Below are 24,990 nucleotides of genomic sequence, written 5' to 3'. Positions count from 1 at the left end.
CTCCTGTGACCATTCCTCTCTTGTCCGTGGCTGGCACATTGTGGGCTCATCGGTGCCTTATAGGCCCAACCCCACAATGGGAGTCATGTGGCACCATATCACCCAATAGGAGCCTTGAGAGGCATTGTGTCACAAGATTACCCAGGCCTTTAAGGGTTTGTAGAGCACATTCTCTGCAATGGATCCGCTCCTCCCTGCCCCTTTTAGTGTCATTAGTCCTACGGGGTCTTTGTGCTCAGGCGAGTGCAAGAACTGCAGCTGTGGGTGGCTCCTGTGAAAGCACAATGGGGAGGGATCTGTGTGCCTTTAACCCCTTGCATACCTGTGCAGGGACCAGCTACTATATTGGAGTACACTCCCAAAGCAGCTAGAACCCAGGGTTGTGAGTTCAATCCTTGAGGGGGCCATTTAGGGATCTGGGGCAACTATGGGGGATTGGTCCTGCTTTGAGCCGGGGGTTGGACTAGATGACCTCCTGAGGTTCCTTCCAACCCTGATGTTCTATGATTCTATGAAACTGCTAGAACATAAGATTACATTTACTACATCAGCCGCTGGCAGCAATTTACCACCCCGACCTTCCCAGAAAATCTGAAATAAACATTGGTAGAATGATAACAGAATTAAGTGCATTGATTTTAAAAGGAATCTAGGAAAAAAGAGGATAGTTTCTGTACTTTTACAAAGCTATGTAGAAACGGCCCTGGCAAGAATTATTTTCCTTTGTCCCTTAAAATATGAGAAAATATGATGACGCTCCCTTTAAAAGATTAATTTCTTTAGAATTTAATATTAAAATATTATTAACATTTACTTATAGTTTTAAGACAAGCTCTTGTTTTTGTTCCTGGAGATACGGTATGTGTATCAAGAGCTCAGTTGCACTTTCTATAGGAATTTCTCCTATGAAATTAACAGCAGTGTAAATTTTAATAATAAAGGCCCATATTCTGGTCTCAATTGCATAGGTGTGCAACCCCAGACTCTGCGAAACAGATATGGATTTGGGACCAGATCCTGCTCCTGTTCAAGTCATACAGTTGCTATTGACATCAGTGGAAGCAGGATCAGGACCTTATATAGATAATCTCCCCCTACATTCAAAAACATTTCCACTCCTTTGAATAGGGAAGACCTTTCTTCCAGCTGATTCTAGCCCCCTTTCTTGGAAAATGTCTCCTTGAATGCCCAGTGGAGAGTCTGCCACTGGCCCAAAATCAAATGAGAGCTTTTATGAATAGCACAACTATGGAATGTGTCTTGTATTTGGTGCATTTAACAACGTTATTATAAGTAACTCCTGTGGAAAACCATGGTACTGAAGCTATATTCACAAGGACCAAAATGAAAAGGAACTGTAATGATAAACTATATTGTGTGTAAATTTTTTCTTTATAATTTCCCCCGCATTGAATGTGATATTTGGCAAAAAGAAACTCTAAAATATCAAGCAGGCTATTCATATTAGTGCTGCCAGTTTTGATGCCCTAAACCTGCTTTCTTGGCCACCACTGTGTGCACACTGCAGACTCTTAGGCAATGGAGCAAGGAGTATACTCGATCTTCCCGTGCCAATATGAGGAAAATCAATGTCAATGTCTAAAAGACAGAACTGCTGGTGCAAGAGAACACTAAACACTACAACCCACTGTATAGCTCTAGAGTGTTAAAGGCAATCCTCCAGAAACACACACACAAAATCAAAACAAAACATTGGTTTGGAACAAATCCTGCAATACATAACTGCCCTTGGGTGCTCTTGTAGATAAAAGGGAGTGCAAACACAAACACAGAGTTTCCCTGAGTTGTTCAAATTAAATATGTTTGTTCAAGAAAAAAATGTGTAATGGGAAGACATGCTTACATAATGACAAATCAAAGTCTAATACATTGAAGACATTATTCCAAACATTTCACCTTCATGTACAGATTGCCTAGTAACGGTACCCAGGTCTATGCTCTTTCTGGTGATTGACTTTCTAAATGTTGAAAATTTAGATCTTCTCACTATTTAAAAATCAGTCTGCAATGTTAAGGCTATTTTTCTTACCAACTTCTCTGTATTGAAAGAGGAGAGAGTGTCTAAACAAGCAATAAAATACCTAGATGTATTGCCAATGCTGCTCTTGCTTTGATTTCACAGTTACTAATAACATAATAATACTCAGCACTTCTATATAACCATCTAAGTATATCAAAGCACTGCACTAATGTTAATTGACTGAGCCTCACAACACCCTTGCACAGTAGCTAAATACTACTGCCCCCATTTTACTGATGGGGAAAGTGGATCACAAAGACGTAACATAACTTGCACAAGGTCACACAAATAGACTTCAGAATCCTGCAATTTGTTGCACATGGGCAGACAGCCACGTCCATACAGAGGGCCACTGAAGCAGCTGTCATCTGTGTGCAACAAATTGCAGAACTGAGGCATTAGAGCCTGATCTAAAGCCCACTAAAGTCAAGGGGAGTCTTTCCATTAACTTCAATGGGCCTTGGATCGTGCCCGGAGTCAGTGCCAAAGGTATGGTTCAAACCCCTGTCTCCTAGTACTGTGCTTTAACCTGTACACCACACTGCCTTCCTATAAAAATCTCAAATACCAGAGGTTAAATTTTCAACTGTGCCTTCCCCTGACATGAGACGTTGCACCCACAGGGTTTCCACATGCATGTTTTTTCACATTACATTTTTATGCATGTAAAACTTCTGATTTTCATTTGCATAGGCTGTTTGCATGTTTGAATAAATGTATGCACCAAAACTTGTGGGAGCAAAATTGCAGGCACAAGTATAGATGCTGCTTTTGAGAATTTTGCAGCAAATATTTAGCCAATAATCTGATTAAAATAATGAACCTTCTTAAAAAGAAAAATGTCTCTGTCAGCTAAGACTCAGCTGTGTGACTCTTATTTTCACAGTGTGTGAGAGTGGACCAACATGAGGGACACAAATACATAAAAGCAGAGGTGGAAGCTTGAAATTATGCAAAATTGATTTCTCTAGCATATAGAAAATTTCTGGAACCTCAGCCTCAGGATTAAGCATCTCTGATATCAACTACCTACACTAAGACGTAATAGCATTGTAGTTTTGTGAGGGTCCCCAAAGTGAGTGACATACCTTCTGATCCAATATAGAGGTAAGTCTGAATGCAGATTAAACCAATGTATATATTAAATGGTTTACAACCATTTAAGATTCAGTTGGTTGGAAAATGCAAAACTGTAAACAGATATGTCAATCTGCATTAAGAAATGAGTAAAGATGACTGTCAAACTCCTTCCACCCACTCCCAAACCTAAAATGTCCCCAGAAGCTGGAGAAATCACAGAATGGTCGTCCGCCACTCTTACCAGGCAAAGTAAAGACAATAAGACAAAAAGCACATGTATTACAATGTGTATCGCCATAATGCAGTGTTTGTCGCTCTAGAGGGCCTTCAACAAGTACTGTACAGCCAAAAATCAATTGAAAATCAGCATGATAACAGAGCATGAGTTGCCCTGTAATAGCCTTAAGACCCCCAAGGCTATATGGGTCCCTTTCATCTGCCACATTGCACTGACTCTAGGGGAGCCTCACTTCCCCTCCCTGAGCACTCTAGACACGTCTGTATCTTTTACCTATTGCTTTTACCTTACATAGTAAGGGGAGCTGACAGCCTTGCTGGATCTTCTTAGCTTTTAAAAGCAGAATTTGATTTAGTTGTTTTGTTAGCATCATCTTTCTTCTTTTCTTGAAGCGCCCCCTTCTTTAATCAGCCAAATGATTTCAGACTATAAATATTCTTGGTTCTAAGAGACAGGCTACATCTAATTATACGATTGAATATTTCAGCAGTAGGTCCTATATCCTGTGAATTCCAACTTGTACTTCAACATCCTCCTCCCTCCTCCCCCGCTCCAAGTAGTTTTTAAAAAATCACTGTTGAGGTCCATGCAAATTGTTATGTATGAAACAACAAAGTAGTTCTACAAATATTTCACTCATATGGTAGATTTCATTTCAATATTTCTTTAATTACTTTCCAACAATGTCTGCTTTCTGTTGAATTTACACTACTACTTGGCATTTGGTGCAACCCCCAAAAGATAAGATACATATGTCCCCTATTCACAGTCTTGGCATTTTTACCTTAACTCAGTCATCTAAGTGATTGGTTTGAAAATTACCTTGCTGATTAGCTGGGTTTCCTGGTAATATATAGTGTTAATCCTTAAATTTTGAATATGACATAAGGTATACAAATGTTCTGTCTGACTCAACAGCAACATATCACGGCTTAAGGAGGACATGTACGCTGATCTCTGTGAGGGAAGGAAGAGCTAATTGGGAGTTAGATTCAGTGTGATTATCAGCTTGTTTATGATAAGGGAGTACTCTTCTGAATGGCACTGTAAATTCATCCCTGATTGTGGTGTTAAACCACAGCTCATGTTTTCCCCCTTTTTGTTTGGTTATAAGGAGCTGTATACTATTTTCAGCAGATGACAATGTCATGCTTTGAATTTCTTCAGTCACAAGAAAATTAATCAATCACATGAACCTGTTGTCAGATTTCAACTCTCTCATGGCAGAAAGCACACATTTTTTATGTCTACTAAAAAATAAATTTTAGTAATTTTTCCCCATGTCATTATGAACATTAGACTGACCCAATTAATAGGAAATTTTTCTATGCTGCTGGAACAGACCGTGCTACAGAACGAGCCATTTGCACAACCTGTTCATGATTATGGGCCATAAGGACACAAAGATGGCATAGACATTTGTGGACCATCTGAATTCTTATAGGGAAAAGAAAAAAAAGAATGACTTTAGCTGACTGTCGTGGGTCATGTTTTTTAATCCAGAGTATTGGACAAGTAACACAGCAACAAGAGCTGATCATTTTGTTTAATCACCTTTTGGATCTTTGCCAGATGGTCTCTATTGAGAGCGCTGCAAACAGAGAGAGATGAACTGCGTCTAACATGCCACTAGAGCTTTCCCGTAAATGTCTGAGAACTGAATCCAACAAGAATTTAGTCTCAGAGCAGAAAGGGATACATTTAAAAACTATGTGCATTAACTATACTTTTCCCCATAGAATCCTCACTTGGCATGAATAATTTACCCACTCTTATGCTAATGGGATCATGAAAGTATCCCTCTGTCTTTAGTGCAGCTATTCTCAGCTTTCAGTAATTACCCCACCCAGTGAAAATAACATGGCTTCTGCATTCGAATGGCCTACTAGTACCTGACAATTAGAAAGATCATGGCTGACAGTGGAATGGTCCAGAAATGGACACACAAGCTCCAGTAGCCTGAGGGTTGGTTTGGGGGGAAAAAAATGTTCTATTGTACTATATTCTTTAGTTGCTTAGGATCAACACAGCATTTAAAGGAATATCTTCTGGCTCTCTTTCCCTCTTGCTCTCTCCTTTTGTTTAGTGAAATAGAATTAATTGTCAAAATACCTTAATAATTTTTAAAGCTCACTACGTCATTGATAAAATTAGGAATTTTAAATCAGCATGGCCTTGTTAAACAAGTGAAGGGGACGGGAAATTACAAAATCAATTATAAGTGTCCTTCAGTATCTCAGAATTTAATCAGCTAGATGAAGAAAAATCCTTCAGCATTTTGTTAAAAAAAAAAAAAGTTTAAAAAAATCTGTTACATGGAACTAGTCTTTGACCTCTGTCCACAGCACACCATGCTAGGTAGTTCACTGTGTAAAAATTATCAGGCTAAAACATCTGGGAAAGAAAGCTATGAAACAGCAGGGAATGTGGCTGGTTTATTGTTTATCTTTTGTTTATGAGGCAGTATTCAAGTTTAATTACTACTCTAAATTAAACTCTAACAGGCATCAGGAGACATCCCTTTACACGACTTAAGTTAAAAAAAAATCCAGAGATTCCAACACTAGATCTTTCAAATAAGTTAACATATATAGGAAGAAATTAGTCAGACTGTAACAACCCAGGAAGGCATTTAAACACTTGCACTTACTACTGCATGTTTGAGAGTGTTGAATTATGAAAAACATTAATATTGCAACAGACAGATACTTTTACAATTTGGCAAATAAAATAATAGCTAACATTTTGAGGGGGGCTGGGTTAGATCTGGCAGAGGGTGTGGGGGTGGGAAAGACCTTAAGGGAAATCTTACCCTCTGCATTTGAAAAAAGCAAAGCAAAAACAAAATGATAAAGGCAAAAGTAAATATCCCACCATTAGCAATCTCTTCAGCAATATTATTTGGTTATTTTCTTTTGAGCTTTCATGTGGAGAAGGGAGAAAAGAAGTTCACTGTGTTTACCATTAACAGTAAGTGACCAGTTTGGGATGAACTTAGCTGTAGGAAAAATAAAAGTTAAAAACAACTAGCAAAAGATTATTCCAGATGGCATCTGTCATATTGTATCTAGGGGTATTTTAAAGAGATCCCTGCCACTATGACAACATTCCATTGACAGAGTTTTCCTAAGCTGCATTTGAAACCCCAGCACAACATAGTTAGAACACATAGTAAATGTTATCTAATAACTTGTATATTTGTAGGAAAAAAAACATTTTTGCATATAACTATGTGGGTTGGAAACTAAGAGAGTAAGATGTAAGTCTTAAAATGTATTATAATATTTTAAGAGCTCACTCACCTCTAAGCTTTAAATTCAATAAAAGGTGGGGATCTGCAGTTTTCACCAGTATAATGACTAGAAAACTGTACAATAAATAAAAGAGATTTACTATGAAATTCTAGCCCCATTAACTGGTTGAAAGGTAGGGACATAAATGGTAAAAAAAAAAAAAAACCAAATACAAAATGTACTTGTTCACACAATTGAATAAAAGAAAAGAAAGATGGGTGGATACTAATATGTGAATATATTTAGCTAAACTGTTTCTGGCAGCACTATGGTTAATGTGCATGTGGTGTGCAGTGTGAGCTCAGCAGTTACTGGGCCAACTGTCTCAGTATTTCTGGGAATTCTGCCTATTCACAGTGCAGGGATTGTTCAATTGCTGCAAAATGTACAAAATGAATTTTACAAAAATGAATTGTAAGGAAGGCCCCATTACAACGATTTTACAGCAAAGATGTCAACATCAATTTTTCTCTCATGCATAGCTAATGATTAAAACAGCATATTCCATTTGCCTAAGATAATTTATTTCATATTGGCACATCAAAATATTGAAATACAATGTTATCTTTACTCTACCCTTATTATTCATTGCTGCTGAACCCACACTATTGTTCAAGCCATGAAAAATAAAACAAACTTGGCAAGAAATACTTAAAACAAAGGCTCATCAATATTCTCCAATTTGTCAACATCTCAATTACAGCGATGGGAAAAAAATGTAAATTTCATGTGCTCTAAACACTGAGGGGTCTATTCTCCTGTCAATGCACATGCGTAACTCCCATCACCATTAATGGGAATTACTCATACCCATCAACACAAGGACAGGCCCCAAAAACTTGAAAGGAAAAGATGAATTAATAAGAGCTACTTTCTTCCTGTGTCTTCCTCAACTGAAAAAAAAAAATCATCGTTCTTTAAGAATTGTTCATAGTGCACATAGTTTACCTTTAGGAAAATAGTGCCTTTGGAAATGATGCATCTCCAGTAAAGCTTTCTTTATGTGGAAGTTTGCTTTTTCACAACAGAATCTGGGGTTTACTTTCTAGCAACAAAATGATAGTTTTTCACCAATAAAACTGTATCTCCACTCTAAGGTTTAAGGTGAGAAGTTCTGAAGATATAAGAAGATATGCATACAATCCAATGCATGCATATCTACACATGATATTTAAAAGAGTAATGGGAAAAAACATCATAAATGCATGTTGTTTTGTAATAGCAAAGTTTGGGTATGAAAATTCAATTGCATACTGTGTATGAACACATTGCATTATTTAATACAACTCCTCCTTTCTGGATCTATTATGATTTGGTTTCAAAGCAGACTCATTTTACATATGCCTCCTGTGTTAGTATAGTTTCAATATCAAGAAAGGCCTTTTCTGACTTACCAACTCATGGTGTTTCCAAATTCATATATCATAATGTATTACACAATGAACAAGAAACTCACCCAGAGTAACTTTTCCAATGTGCATTAACCCAAAGATGTAACCTAGGATAAGCATGTGTGATTTCAGTCAATATCTCTGTTGACTTTGCCCTGAAGCAGATAATTAATCTTTCCCGCAGAAAGCTAGTGTGGGCAAATCAGTGGGACAAAACATCAGACTACCACAGAAAAATGTTTAAAGACTATTTAAGATATTTTCTGAACAAATGGTGCTCAGATCCTCTCTACAGTTGGCCAAAGCTTGCTCACCTTACTCACACATGTAGATCCATCGATGCCAGTGGAATTACTCACATGAGTAAGGCAAGCAGGATTTGATCCCATCTTGTTAAGTTTTCTGCTATACGCTGCAGAACGAGCTTCCTGCCTTTGGCTTGTAACATATGCACAAGTTTACCTCTGTGGGTCTGATACTGAGAGGTGCTGAACATCTGTATAAATATGTCCATATATGTCTGTAATGTCTGCATAAATAAAGTGAAATGGGAGGAGTTGGGGGCCCCGTGAACGTGAGACTCTGGGGCACAAATTTCTCTCAACAGGCCTGCTTGTGGGTGCTTAGCACCTCCAAGGATCGGGCCCTTTGACTTAAACTAAAAATGTGGCAAACCAGGTATACAATCCTGGTGTCATAATATACGAAACTAAAACTATTCTCCAGTGATTTCCTGTAGACCACATGTTTTTAAACCTTAAAAAAGATTGATTTCCTGCTTTTCATGCATAATCTGCCATATTCATTATTTGAAATATCCCATAAAGAAATTAAATAAGAATTAAAGTTTGTGGGTGACATATCCCTCACCATGGCATAAACCAATACAGAATACTAGAAGTTGCTAGCATTTTAAAGCAATAATTTGGACATTACATATGCAAAGGCACATTTTACTTTATTTTGCAAAGAATAAGGAAAATGTAGCACCCCAAAAGACTTACAGATTTTTCCCCCCAATGAAATGGCTGCATGCTAAAGCCTCACACACCTTTTAATGTGCTGCTTAGGGTTTTACACATATATTCCCTGCCAAAAACCCTAGGGTCTTCTATCTCTCCTCCCCTTCTCTCAGCCCCTTTCCTGCTATCTCCCTTGCCATAACTCAACTAACCCAACAGAACCAGTCAGTTTTAAATTTCAGTTGGGACCCCAGTGACCTGTTAATGAATCTACAGAGAGGAGAAAAACTCACAGTGTTGAGTTATGCCTGGTGTTGCTAGCTGACTTAGAGTCAGAAATGCTTGAAGCGTTAACGTAATTGCAAGAATGTGAAAAATGAAGCGTTAGGCTCCTGAGCAAAGCGAAAGGTCAAAGCAAGCCTTACACAAAACAAGTCTCTGGAAGATGGCCTCATTAGACCATTAAATCAGCTTCTCCTTTCCCCCCCTCCTTTGTAAAATGTTTTGAATGTTTTATTTTTATTATTAGATGTATTTAACCCTTTCTCCCTTTCACTGGGGGAAAAAAAACTGATTATATTTACCACATTATTTACTATTCACTACAATAGTATTTTGTGACATTGACCTGGGTCTGTGAATCTGAACCAGGCTAAAGTCAATAAATGCTTGGTAGATTACAGGTCACTAGTAGTTATGTTTGTTAGATGATCGATACAGCGTATCGTGTAGTTTCCCCTTGTACAGCTGCGGTGACATGCTAAAAACAACACAGACACTCACCACTAATAAAATTAGGATAATATTTCATCATTCGCCGCCTGAAGGCCCTTTTTGTAACTCTTTCAGTGCCAAAATATTTTAACTAATTTCAAACTTCCCCTACATTAACCTTTTCGATGTTGAATGAGCAGCCACTGTGCTGTGGCATTCTGGGTCAGATACTGCACTCCTTCAACAGGCAAAACTCCCATATGACTTAATGCTTTCCAGTCACAACATCATGGGAGGAGCCCTTCGTGTGGATCTACCTGGTCCTGCACAGAGGGTCAACAACATCGATGGCAGCATCCACCCATCACCGGATCCCACTGACCTTCCCTTGAGGGTGAGAGATGGAACTGAGAACGGGTGGGTCAGGGGAATGAGTCGGAGATCAGGAAAGAAAGGGCCAGGAGGGCCAGGAAAGAGTGGGAGGTCAAGAGGCAGGACTGAGGAGGAGCAATGTGGATCACTTACCTCTGCCACCCCACCTGACACTGGCAGAAAAGCCATTGGGATATTAATGCAATCTGAGGCTGCATTAACTCTTTCATGAACTCTTCCATCCCAGAGAAACCCCATTGGAGGAGTGGTGCCCCAGAGGCAGCAGCAAAGGAGAGCCTTGGCAATGCAGTTTCAGTGGAGCCAAATGATCAGAGAGGCAGCAAGGGTCAGACAAGTGGGTCCCAGACCTGGAGGAGAGGCACAGATTCTCCTCACAGATGGCTGTGGCCTCTTTCAGATTCTGGGGATCCGTGTGGCTTGGAGATAGAACCACTGCCTTTTCAGTAGTTATGAGGCCAATCCTGTCCCTCCAATGGAACAATCCAAGGAAAATTCAACAAGGGGACTCTTGCAGAATTTTCTTCCAGTAGGCACCCTCTTGTGAGTTCCCTGGGAGGATGGGAGGGGGAGGCATCTCGGCCATAGTCTTCAATTGGGAGTTTTACCTAAACATCACAGGAGTGTGCATCTTTCAAGTGTGAGAAACTGATTGGAGTCCTGACATTCAATTTGTAGATTGGCACTTCAAAAGGAAACATAGCAGGTAGATGGGGACGCACTTTAGGTTATGTTTTTTCCCAGCACACCAGGCAACGCTCAGGTGATTAAATTGGTTCCTACACAGGAGCCTACTGGATGCCTAAATAAGTATACTATATTTGTGAGTGTACAATACCACAGACCATAACTTAGAATGATAGATCTTATATCTTGCTACCTTAGGTTGACCTCTGCCTATGCTTCATACCAAATAATGAGGTCAGCCTAGGAGTATTTGCTGAGAGCCCCTAGATTTACATGCCTGGAGATTAGAAGTTGGGTATTCAGGTGCAGCATCCCATGACCATGGAACTCACTCCTGCTGGCTATCATAGGATCATAGAATACCAGGGTTGGAAGGGACCTCAGGAGGTCATCTAGTCCAACCCCCTGCTCAAAGCAGGACCAATCCCCAATTTGTGCCCCAGATCCCAAATGGCCCCCTCAAGGATTGAACTCACAACCCTGGGTTTAGCAGGCCAATGCTCAAACCACTGAGCTATCCCTCCCCCCAAACCAGAGCTCAAATGATCAACCAGAGCTCAAATTTTCTGTCCTCCAAGCTGCAGTACAAGACATGTCTTTGTGGTCAAACATTGTTTGATGATGGACCAGCACTGAATTATTTATGGTTGTTGGGAGTAGAGCATGAACACAGGTATGGGACCTGTGTGTCCTGCTTGGGATGGACAGTTTAGACTAATGCATTGATGTATTTAAGTTATGTCATACTCCCGAATGCCACAGGGATGGGCGCTTTAAAAGTAAATAAATAAATAAATGTAAATATTCCACTAAATCATCAGCACTTTAGTGACAAGAAATCCATATTGATTATATCTATATCTATAAACCATAAAGTTTGATAGTGAATTACTAGAGTTTTCACTGACCTGCTGCTTTATAACTAAAGCCCTCCTTGTCATTAGTTGCTGTGGCTGTTTTAGTTCATTACAGGCCTGGCCCAAATCCAGTTAAAGTCAATGGAATGACTCCCACTGACTTAAGGCCTGATCCAACTCCTATTGATGTTAATAAAAAGATTCTGGATAACTCAGATGGGAGTAAGATCAAACCCTATATCGTACCCTCTTCTACTTTCTAGTAGCAATAACCCAAATGCACCCTGTACAAATAATCTATAACAATTGACCCAGTTCAATATACCAAAGAGAAACTGCTACTACCATACTGAACCTCGGGAGCGTTTAAAATGTGAACCCAGATCAAAATCCAAAAATTACAGTGAGCCTCGCCTATACGAGATCTTCCACCAAAACTCAATTTCTGAACACCTGGGGCCTGACTCTCCACTGCCCTGCACCTTGCACAGTCATTTACACCCATGCCAAGTGAGTGCAAAGCAGGTGTAACATGTTCCCCAGTCCGAATGGCAGTGTTTGACACCCACTTGGTACAGGCAGAAATGGCTGAACAAGGTGAAAAGCTGAGGAGAATCGGCATTCCTGAACTTTGGAGACTCGGGGGGGGGAGGGGGTTTCGAAGTCTAGATTTGGACTTGAATTTTGCAGCCTGAGTCTGTCTCTATCAAGCATTCAAAATTCATGTTTTCAGAAAAAATATTATACAGGCAAACACTGCACAAGATTTTTTTCAGTCAGTCAGAGCTGACTTCTGCATCTTTCTTATATGATGTAACAGATTTACGGCTTGCTATAGGAGTCCTTTTATAGCTAATATTACACGTTAAATTCTCTGTTTACAGGCCAGTACAAACTACTGCATCACAGCTGGAGAGTATGTCTGTCATTTTATTTACTTACACCACTCAAAAATAAACTGCAGATAACCAAATTTGTAAAGGAATTGGCAGAACTAATCAATTGTTATTACAAAGCTTGTTTGAAGATTAGATATTTCGCTTTGAAATAATAATAAAATGCAGCTAAGTAGGTTAAGAAAAGGAAATAGTGTCTCCCTAAGTTACCGCTGATTACATTGCAAGCCTGCCACTCCATGTTTACACTAAGGCAGATGTACTGATATCATAAAAAAGCCAAAGTTATTTTAGTCATGCCTACTTTGCACAGGGAAAAAGTTTGACCTTTTACCTTGCTCACTGCTGTTGTCTCCACTCTGGGAAGCATGGCCCCCACTGGAGGGCCCCGGTGTGCCTGCTGAATGCGTTGAGGTTGCATCATCGTGGTCTCTCCAAGATGAAGGGTTCTGGTGTCAGAATGCCAAGGAATTTTTTCCACAGTTCCCATTCCAATAGCAAATGAGGAACAGAAAGAAAACAGAGGGGGAGGGAGGGAAAGTATACACATTAGCATTTGTGAAACGTGCCAAATACTGATACTGTTTGTACAATGTAATATGTCTTCAGCAGTTAGAAGCGGAGGACATACGAAGATTTATTTGGTAAAATAAAGGACCGATTTTTACTCTTCCAACAGCTATCTGGGATTAATTGTTTTAATAGTAGAGCAGTAAAACACTTCTGCCAAAAGTTTTAGTATTTCCTGATGAACTATTTGCAGATGAGTTGACATGTTTTTTTCTCTAATACTTGAAGCTCAAACTGGAGTGGGTGTAGTGCCACATTTTCTCCCATTTTTGACACATCTGGTTAGGTGAGGGGGATTTTTTTTTAAGTATTTTAAAAAGAAAAATAAAAAGTGGATGGGAGGGGAGGACACCGTCACACCCCGCTCTCCTCCACCAGTTTGAAAGTTGGAAATACTTCAAGCAAACGCAGAGCTATGGGAAAAATAAGCTCCCTCTGAAATACATTATACACTAGTAAAGAATTTTTTTCTTCAATATGACACATTTTTAAAGACTTTCTAGATGTATCGCTCTTTAACAGTTCACTTACAAGAACTGTCAAGCATAATCACCAGGTGATTATATAAAATAATATATATGGTGATTTTTATGTAATTCTTTCTACATTAATACACATAAAATACAATAAAAAAGAATGTAAAAGACAGACATATGAAATTTGACAATACTTGGCTAAGTAAGACTTCTACTACTGTACTTCAGTCACATAACTCATGATAGCTTTTAATTTATTGAGTATTGGTTTTCCTGGAGTGAAGAACTCCTATTTAAAAGGATAAGTGAGGAAAACTGAAAGTTACAGTTCAGTGCTACTTTGTTGAGTGTAGTCTCCTCCTGGTCCTCCTCCCCTTTCCTGATCATTCCCAATACCCTGCTGTTGCTTAAAGGAAAACAGGAATTCTACTGTACAGGAAGAGCTTTATCAGCACCACATGAAGGCAGGCAAGAGATGGAATTTCCTCTGGCAAAAAAGGAGAGTAAGAACACATGAAACAGATCAGACTTGGGGCTGGACCTGCATTACTTGTCACCTGTATGTGACAACTTAGATTAAGCGCACCGTAACACTTTCAGACAAGAAAAGTTTTGAAAAATAAAAAATCTTGGTTGAGAAAATAATGAACACCCTAAGCTACTACAACACCAGCTAATACCGAGAACTGTGAATGATGTATGCTGATGCATATACAGCCTGATTCCCACCTCACTGACACCAGTGTAAATCAGAAGTAAATCAAATAAAATCAGTGGATTTACCCTGAGTAAAACCAGTGTACGTGTGATCAGAATCAGGCCCTGTATATACAATGAACCCTGTCTAGGTAATCTCCCAAAACTGATTGCTACCACATGCATTACAGCAATATATAGTGGAACAGCCAGATAATATTTTTCTCCAAACCCAACCAAACTTTACGGGCCTGATTCAAAGCCCACTGTAGTCAATTAAATGACTTCCATTGACTTCAACAGGCTTTGGATCAGACCCCTAAGTAATTAAAAACTAATAGGGAGCCAAATCCTGCTTGCCTTTTGACCCACTCAAATCAATTGGACAACACGAATAAGAAAATCAGGCAGGATTTGTCCCAGGATCCACAACAGCCATAACCCATCAGCACGGCTGACAGGATTTAGGATACAAACTCTCTTGAACTAACTCACATACTTTCTCTAATATAGAACTGCAACAAAGACTCTCAAAAATTACTGATTACACAGTAGTATTATACGTTTGTTGAGATGGTTGTAGCAACTAAATCCACCAAAAGCTAATTATCGCCACCCCAAAAACCATAATAAAAAGTATGTTACCATCATGTCGCAAAGTCAGGTGAAAATGAAAACAAAAAGAAAGATGAAAAGTCTAAAGAGTTGAAGCAGCTTAGATGTTATTAAAAAATAGACTATGAATGAAAATAAAGTTGGGGGGGGGGAGTTCAGACAGAAATAAAATGCAAAGACTGAGCAAGTTTCTTTGCAGCCTGGATTAAAACAAGAGTTGTGCCTATGAGCTCCTCTTTTTATCTCTGAGTTAGGAAGCCACTCAAATAGCTTCAAGCTGAAGGCAAACAGCAGACAGGAGCTCTTCAGCCCTCTGCAGCCTCTTAGCGTCAGCTGTTTGCCGGATGGTAATCAGATAAAGAGCTAGAAGAAATACATGAAAAAGGAAAGAAACAATAGCATGGCATGAGTTTAGCCCTCCAACAACATCAGGCTGGAACCTTCTTTTAGAATATAATAATTGCAACATGTTCACCTAGGCTAAACTTTTCAGAGAACACAGCAAGTTATGTTAATTTTATGCACTGCAGGCTCTCTCAAGCTGGTTGCTGTTAAAACTCCTTACCATACATATGAAAATTACAATAATTAAACAGTAACACCTCAGTTATGTTTTAAGGCAAATATCATCCAAAACCTATCATACGGTATTAAAAAGCTGGACCTGTCTTCTGTTCCGAAAATGTAATGAGGTGGAAGGCATCACTGAATCGGACTTCCCGCAGCTGAAAACCCTATCTGTCTATACCAGTCCAAGTTGTGCTTGACCTCAGTTTGTGGATCAAGTTTTAGAAAGACAGACTGTATTGATTTGGAACTCAGTGTATTCCTTATGACACGGGCTTCTTGAGGAAAAGAATTTGGCAGCATTTTATGGAGAGATAAAAATAATAAAGTGGTTATTTACAAGTTGCAATCATAGAATACTAAGAATATGTTAAGCACGGGGAAATTAACTACTCTTTTGTATTATGAAAAATGTGATCAGTAACCATAAGGGTGGATCATGAGGCACCACTATTTTTCTTTGGATTAAGATATCTGTGTGTGTATGTGTAATCCAACTTCTGACTTTTTCCTAGACAGGTTCCAACTTTGCATCCCTCAAGAAAAACTTCCTGACCACATTCCCAGTCATTTGCAGTAATTTTACGAATGCTGAAGCAAAAGTGGTACCCAAATATACATTTTAAGAGAATTACTCTGATGGAACTAATCAATACAATGTATTATGCATATAGAGAGCCGCCCCCAAAAGCCCACTGAAGTTAATGGCAGTTTTTCCATTGACTTCGTTGGGCTTTGGATCAGGCCCACAGTGTTGCTCTAAAAAGAAAAGGAGGACTTGTGGCACCTTAGAGACTAACCAATTTATTTGAGCATAAGCTTTCGTAAATCCGATGAAGTGAGCTGCAGCTCACGAAAGCTCATGCTCAAATAAATTGGTTAGTCTCTAAGGTGCCACAAGTACTCCTTTTCTTTTTGCGAATACAGACTCACACGGCTGCTACTCTGAAACAGCTCTAAAAAGAGTTATAGATAGATAGAATTGCTATATAAACTGTTAACGGGGCTTCTTATCAATTTGTGAATAACGTTGTTAGTTTTAAAAATGTGCTTTGCAGAGGAAGATCAAATAATCCTAGGAGAGTGGTGTGATTAAAATGCATTTGCTGATTTTATATATATGTATACACACATACACTATAACACATGTATTTAATCATGAACTAAACTACTGCAGTGCACCATAGAAGGCAGACCGGGCACATGTATCTATTCCCAGTAGTTTTAATAATTGGGAGTCAAATATGGTGCTCTTCTTGCTCTTACCTAATTGTGTTAAAGAGCAGTGTTACCAGGAGAAAAGCAGTGAATACTGAGTGGAGCACAATAGAAGGAGATGGAAAATAGATACAAGAAGCTAGGTCTCCAGGGGCAGTATTTTCTATTTGCCGGGCTACAGACTCGCAGCTGATAATGCAAGTTGTAATTAATATAAAAGCAGGAGACAATATGGGGAAAGCTTGTACTAGCAGGGCCACAGGAGATCACTCTGCTGCTATCCACTCTTTCTCATTTACACACACAGCCTTCCCTAGAAAACACAATTTTGCCAGTGTTTTCTCCCTTGAAAGTTAAAAAAAAATTGATTTAGCACCATCATTGAATTTTGCTAAATCTAGAAAAGAGCATGGAAAGGACAAGAGTCTCTGGGTATATGAAGCAAATCTGATGTGTTACTCTTTTGTCAATGCTGCAAAGCTGGTGGAAACTGTACACATTTTTAACTAGAACAGTATTTCTTAAGGAGAGATATTCCAAAGCACATTTGCTACAGAACAATCATTTATTCAATCAGGATTGCATGCAGCATCTGTTTGTTAATATGACACAGTGCTGGTCACTTGTCTTGTTATGGTGCAAAGGTTGGTAGATTAACTCTTGCAAGACAGCTATGTAAATGCAAATGTAGTGCCAGAGGATTGTGCATTCCTTGTGCACTCAAAACTTTCACTGGACAAAGTCTGACAAGCAGTCCCACTGGAGCTGATTGTGATCTCACACTGGTTTTATGGTGGTATAACTCAATTAACCACAGTGAAGTTACTCCTGATTTATGATGGTGTAAGTAAAATCAAAATCAGGCCAATTGAATTCAAATGATACTCTTGTGAGTACAGTCAGCAGGATTCCACCCACAGACTTTAACTGAAGTTTTAGATGGACAATAAATACAGGATTGGGCCCTTGTATTTTGCTTATCAAATAAAACTGTGGAAACTACACAACCATGGTGTGCAAATAAAAGATTTGCACATCTGATTCACAATTAAGATAACTTAAAATTAATTTTACTCAACGTCTTGTAAATCATCTTTGCAACTGATCTTAACAAGTGTCACGATGGCACTGTTTTCCAGAGACTATGAGACAAGTCCTGCTCACTGTACTCCCACAAGCAGCACCTTTGAGATCAATGGAACTACTAATGTGATTAAGACAACAAGAATTTGGCCCTGCATGCCCTGATATATTAAAACACAATATACTGAGCCAGACAAAAACCTCATATACACCCATATAGGATATAATAATGTAATTCAGGATATGAGGTCTTAGAGACTGATGTAGTGAATGGCAATAATAAACATATATAAAGAAACTTTCAATAAATAAATGGGGCATGAAAAACTCTAATTTGGCTTGATATATATATTTACAGTAAAGTCAAGGCTCTGTATTACTGAGGCTTACTTTCTCACAGATCTGTATTTTAATATATTACTGACTAGACTTAAAAGCAGTGTTGCATTATCTATCAGCATTACATAAGTAAAACAAAACACAAGTAATTTTGGTCTACTGAAAAGGAGCAATTTGCTTATTTATACATATGTGCAAGTTTTATACATGGCTATTTTTAAAAAAAATCTTGATATTCTCACCCCCACTGACTTTGCATTTGAGTGAAGTTTCAGGAAGAACTGTTGACAGTCCTAGAAAGTGGCATCATTCTTAAATGATATATAGGCTTCTTGTGCTTTTGTAGTCATCAGTTTAACTTTGAATCAAACATGTAAACCACCTGTCTGTATAGAACCAAGTCCTGAACATTCAGGATTTTTAATTCTATCTAGCAACACTTCTTCTGGAGATATACCACTACTTTTAAATTACTATCATGCAAAAAAAGAGAAAAAAAAAGAGTAAATATAACTTCCAACCTAACTTGGTATCAGATAGACAACACTTAAATCAAAGGGGAAATGCCAACATCAGTGAGATAATGAAATACATTATCATCTCGGATTTGGGGAGCACAGTGAAGTTTAATCAAATAAAAATAGTTAAATTTACTTGTATTGAAATGCTTAGGAAAGGCAAAAGCAATCAAAAACCAGAAAAATACAACATTCTTTAGTGTATTAGAAGCCCCCGCAATGACACATGGTGGCAGATCACAAAGAGCATTCCAAATCTTAAACTACACACTAAGAAACTTGGTTATATAAAAGCGCTTGCCTTATTACCGTTGCTATAACTATCTAGATTCCCTTTTGACATTTGACAAACCAGAAGGACACCTTTAGGGTCTGATCCTGCATTCCTGGTATACACAAAACTCCTGCTGAAGTCCATGGGATTTTGGAGTGCATGGAGAATGTAGTATCAGGCCCTTACTAATTTGCTCACTGCTCAGCTGACAATGAAATCTTACCAACAGGCAAGACTATATACAACCTGTGACAGACATATGAGACCCCATTTTTAAATTTTCTGATTTGCAAAACACCTTTAGGTTGCTCAGCACTAACCTTTCTAAAAGAAGTATTTGAATACTATAAAACAACTTGATGTTAAAAAAAAACAAAATAATGAGAGTTAATGTATCCTGATCTGACAACAGAAAGCTTTAACATTCAAACAACTATTTCTCTGTTACATCTAGGGCATCAGATTTCTAATCTGGAAAAGATTCTTTTTTAAAAAAGAGATACCTATGTTTTTCTCTACCTATTTTCATTACATTTTATGAAAGATCAGTTTATTAGTACCTCAATTTTCAACTGCCTACAGCATATAAACAAATGTTGAGCAGACTGAGGCCCTGCTCCTGCTCCTACTGAAGCCAGCAGGATGTTTGCCATTAACTTCAATGGGAGCAGCATCAGGCCCTAACTCAGATCTGGACTCAGGGAAGAATTGTATGGTATTAGTCAAAGCTATGCACAAAAGAAAATGTAAATAAAGCAAAGCAGAGAAATGTTATAGACTTTGAAAAAGTTTATGGTTCTTCAAATACCACGAGCAATAGAGTTTTCAAACTGGGACAGTTTTTTTTTCTTTTTTTTTTTTTAAAGAAGAGATTTATAATCAACCTCAATGGGAGTTTAGTGCATGTGGAATGCAGGATTGGGCCCTACATGTTTATATTGAACAATGATACATTTTCATTGCTGGGAAATTCAACTTGAACTGCAGTTTGGGCAGGTTCCCCCCCCCATACCCTCCCTCCCCACAGCCCTTTAACTGATCTGGTGCAGGCAGAGCATGGCTGTAATTAACTTCTTTCCATCTACACTTAATACCTCAGAGCAATAACAAAAAATTAGGATGTTAAAATTTCAAACACTAATTATGGGCTGTTATATTTACTAACATAGCAGAATAATTACAAAAGTTGCAGCTTTTCAGTGACTAGCACTACAGGATTTGATTTACAAAATCCCTGCTCCCCTTACACTCACTGTATTACATAACAGTTAATAGTGCACTAAAATAAAAATCAATATGTGCATTTATTACCAAACACATATGACAAGACTGCATAAGACTGCCTGCTTTTCCAGCACAGGTATTGCTTCTGCAGAGATCAATGATTTCCTCCTCTTTCCCATTTCTCCTCCCCCACCCCACCCCCAATTAAGTTATATAAATATCACAGCAGTAGACTTCTAGAAAGGAAATATACAGTATCTGAATATCCCACTTTCAGAAGTCACACTGTAAATGTTGGGTAGACTCATATTTCGTTTAGTTACTTTCCTTCAGCTATATTTTCAAGTCTGGCAAAAGGAATAATATTGAGTAATAATATAACTAATATACTGCTGCCACCACCACCCTACACATACACATAAAACACACACACAATGTAGCTTGATACCACTTAATAAGAAGAGAGGTGTATGGATTTTGGGGGTGTCAAACAGCTGTCACAAACTGTCACCTCCACAAGAGAAACCTTGGCACACAACAAATTAAACTACACTTCTTTTTAGCTGTCATTATTCATAGCCAATCAGTTGAAATGCTTCTCGTATTTCATGTGCAAATAAAACCAGGGGGAAGATCCCTGGATCAGAACAGTGGGCCAACAGATAAAACAGAGGAAACAACATGCTGTCTCCATCCTTCTGAAGGGGATCATCAACACCCCTGCACCAATTTTCACCAAATGAGATCTAGCCTGGGGCTATATATTAAATATGCATATCAAACCAAATGAAAAAATAACCTGGAGAGTAAAATTGGACAAATTTGCATGTTTGAACTATTCCATTTCTTAGGTAGATGCTCACAAAAGAACAGTTCAATTTTTATTCTGGTATTTGCCTACTGACAATTTGAAAAGGTTTTCCTTCTTTAGAAGTAGAAGTGTATTATTCCTTAATATAGAACAGCACAGTATATACATTCCTTAATGTAGCCCAGTGAAGAGTGCATATATATATTGAAGAGTTCCAAAGTTTTGGTGGGAAAACAAGCTAACATTAAAAAAAAATCCAATAAGGAGACACATTTCCCAAAACGCATGAATAAAATGTAACTATGATACAACTCTTCATTTCCCAGTTGGTGTTCTGGTTGCACAAATTATTGCTTCCTTTCAAAACAAATAGCAGGGGGCTAAAGTAAAAAATGTTATAGCTCAAATCTCTAGGAAATAAAAGGCTTTAAATTATAATACCCAATGAAGTGGTAAACCCTAAAGGGTACAAGATAAATGGGTTGTCATATTTACTTGAGTTTGTTTTTTGGGCCACAAAAACAACAGGAGATTCTTCTTAGTGAAGATAATAGTTATCAAATTATCAAAACGCTAACCCCTTCCAACCTTGTCCTATCATTGTATCTGAATTTAAATATTATAATAGAGCACTGCAAATTGGCTTGAGTATTCGCCATCTGCCAGAACCCTAAACAGGCTAGTTTATCTAATCTCTTCAATATAAACATCAGCGTGCCCCATTTCTACACTTCCACTTGAAACACACTCTTGTAAAGAAACTGTACTGGAAAAAAACATGTAGATTTTTTTTGTCTTGCTCTGAATTATACAGAATGAGCCCATATCTTTCAGGTTGCCACTCATTTAAATTTCTTTTCTGCAAGTACCTTAATGCTTGTGCATACAAATTTAGGGTTGAAAATCCCATAAAACAGATATTTTAAAACTACTGTCATGCCTCATAGACTCTATTATCTACAGATGAGACAACTGATAAGCAGAGAAACTTTCAGTAACTGCTGCATACATTTTTATTTGAAAATAATAAGTCGAAAATGCATACTATCATAAGAATATAGCCCCTCAAGGTTTACCAAATACAAATGAAGAATTGAAAGCTAAAGCCTGGAATACAGAAACCACTTTCAGTGTCCTGGAACTTTAAGCACTCAGCAAATTATTTTATTTCTTACCATAAATTTCAATACAGATCAAATACATTATTAAATATGCAGACAACATATTTTAAATGTAAAAAGAAGCTCATAGAAACCTGATTCTCTATTAATTTAAATCTTCTTTTCTTACCACACAAGAAAAGACAGCTAGGCGCCTGTGCAGAGTATGGTTAAGACACACCGGGTGTTAAATGAATATTTCAAGGGCTAAAATATTAGATGTATCATTTAGATTATGAGTTCAATTGAACCTAAAACTGTGTAAACCCTTTTCTCCCCAGGGATGCATTCCTATAAATACACACTCTTTTTCACACCCACTCTTTTTAACCATAGCTATTTCGTTCCCTTTCCTCCGCTACCAGCTGCAATCTTTTCTTTCATTCCCCCCCCCCGTAAATGTCTATTTATTTCTATACACACATTCTAAAGCATCACAAGATCTGCACCAAAACACAAGCCAGAGAAGTAAAGCCACTCTTCTTACCATGAGCACCAACGTTTAGTCCTACACACGTAACAATAACTCACCAACTACTAAAGTGTTAAAATCAACCGCTAACCTACGATTACTCAATCATAATTCTCTCCAGCTTTCTGTAATACTTTGTTAATAATTGGTTCATCAAGGTTACTGTCTTTTATTATGAAGATGCTTCGGGCACTTGGCAATAAGTCCATATTCTTCTGACAATAAGTTGTTATAAAGCAAAAGCATTGGAAACTCCAATGTGTTAACCCTTTTCTTAATGCAATGTAAAACTGCCAATAACTCTCAGCACTTGTCATCTGCACAAGGGGGGGGGGGGGATCACCAAACTTTCCCCGTAACTTTCTCGACTCTGTTTTCTGGCATTGCTGCATTGATTACAGGGTTGGCAAAGCAGAAAAAGCACCGATCACCACATCAAACAGACAATTTGCTAGCGCTGCAAGTCTCCCAGATCAGGAAACTTAAATCATAAGCAAACTCCCTGTGCTACAGATTGTCTGGGGGGGGGGGAGAAATCGACCATAAGAAGAACTTTAAAACTCTTAGGGAAATGGGGGAGGGGGCAGAGAGAGACTTACGCAGGCTAAAAAAAGGGGACTCCTAAGCAGGTTAGAGTCTTTAAAAATACCATAAAGGGATCAAGAGGACTTACATGGTCGGCTAAATTTGTGGAAGATCCTGAGAGTTCTTCATGGTCAGATTTGGAGCTGCCATCCCTTTCGTCAATAACTAGATCGATTGGCATTTTTCCTTTTAAACAACTAATGTACCTATGGCAAAAGTTATCGCACAACTCGTGGACCTGGAAAAAAAAAAAAAAGGAAGGCAAAATATCGGATTGCAGCTTTTTTTTTTTTTTTTTTTTGGTAGCAAGAGAAACTCTGTGATCTATTCCACGAGTAACTCTAATTAAGGGGCATAATAGTTGAAGGCAAGGAAACAATAGAGAAATTGTTGCAGCACATATTATTCTCTAGAGACTGGCCGCAGCAACAAGTTAGAGAGAAAGAGAAGAGAGACTGGGCTCAGTCTAGTCTATAGAGGAAAATCGGATTTGGTGATAACATCAAAACACTGGAAACTGGACCTAGGCAATATAGCTGGAGTATACCCAATCCAGCCAGGTACAGCTGGTAGCTTGTGATGGGATCTGTTTGAAGTGGGGCAGAGATGGATGTATTTCCAGGACTTGTAAAAGTAAATAAGTGCGCCTATGCTCTGAAAAGATCCTAGTCTCATCTCAAGGCACAGTTACCCCCGTCACCTCCTGCTTAATCATAATATTTAAGGCTGGCTGAGGTTAATATGGCGATGGGATCTGGATTAGAGCAGGGGTTATTTAATATTGAAAATAATATTCTGACTCGGCGAAATCGCATCCAGTTAAGGAAAGAGTAGGGTGAATGTAAAGGGGTTAAACTATTTTTTTTAAAGGATCCGATTTGAATTACAATTAAAAAGAAATGCCGGGTTGGACTCAGCGTGTTTGTCGAGTGTCACATGTTCGTACGGCCCAGGTTACAATATCACACTGCGTTTCCCCTGTATCCTTTGGCAATGTTTATAAGTGTCTACAACAAATCAAGGGGGGGGGGAGGGAGATAATGAGAGTGGGAGTCACAGTCCCCAGTTCCCTTGGTCTTACCTTTTCTAATTCCAAAAGATGAAACCTTAGTACTTGTATTGCTTGGATCATCTGCAAGAAAGTTTTGAGCGAGGAGTTATTTGCGAGAAGGACGCACTGGGGTCTGTGCAGAGCTGCGGGCCGCAATGGGCAGAGAGGGAGCTTGTCAGGGCGCACACTCATTAGCCAGGTTTTTAGCTCACTGGTCACGCTTGAGCAATTTTGATCAACTTTAACCCTAAGCACTCGATTTTTATCATATTTATTTTAAGAGCGGTGATTAGTGTCTCACTGGGATCTAGAGAAATCCCTCTCCCCAAGCACTTATTTCTGAGGGTCCGCACAACAACCAACCAAACACACTCACAAACACACACACCTCAAAAGAAAGAAAAAAGGGGAAACGCTCAAGATGCATCTTTTGGCATCTTCTTTACAAGTGGATTTAGGCACTTTTACTATTGAAATCATCCGCATTAGCAAAAGAATTGCGCTAGAAATCTCCAGCTCGCTCTTCTTAAGCAGTTATTTCCTTCACTGTCGCTTCCCGCGGCTTTAAACACAGCTTTGCAATGCAGTTTGCCCTGGTTCACTTTAAAAGTGAAGCCTCTTTGAAGCCTCTGGGATGTAGTTTTTAAATCTTTCTGCTTTCCCCCTCCCTGGTCCTAACCCCTGGATGGCTGAACCTGTAACTTTCGGCCGCCTCCAGCCTCCTCACTTACAATGATCCCTTCATGTTTTAGAAAGGTGCTTGTTATGAATATCACAAACTA

The 24,990-nt window shown here is 38.6% G+C and overlaps 1 protein-coding gene across 7 annotated transcripts in view; it reads right to left on the bottom strand.

Moving 5' to 3' along the window:
• The window catches only part of MEIS2 (Meis homeobox 2), a 185,541-nt gene that overhangs the window by 156,202 nt on the left and 4,349 nt on the right, over positions 1-24,990 (bottom strand). For all 7 annotated transcript variants that reach the window (XM_084631970.1, XM_084631974.1, XM_084631972.1 and 4 more), the window contains exons 5-7: positions 24,239-24,289; positions 23,246-23,395; positions 12,884-12,998 (exon numbers count right to left, since the gene is read on the bottom strand). In XM_084631970.1, the coding sequence (XP_084488096.1) occupies positions 12,884-12,998; positions 23,246-23,395; positions 24,239-24,289 (316 nt within the window). The remainder of the gene's footprint in view (positions 1-12,883; positions 12,999-23,245; positions 23,396-24,238; positions 24,290-24,990) is intronic.

This window comes from Lepidochelys olivacea, assembly GCF_965140295.1.
Source record: "Lepidochelys olivacea isolate rLepOli2 genome assembly, chromosome: 6".
Taxonomy (NCBI): Eukaryota; Metazoa; Chordata; order Testudines; family Cheloniidae; genus Lepidochelys; species Lepidochelys olivacea.
Note: the sequence above shows the minus strand (reverse complement) of the source record. Positions and strands in the feature narration are given on the sequence as shown.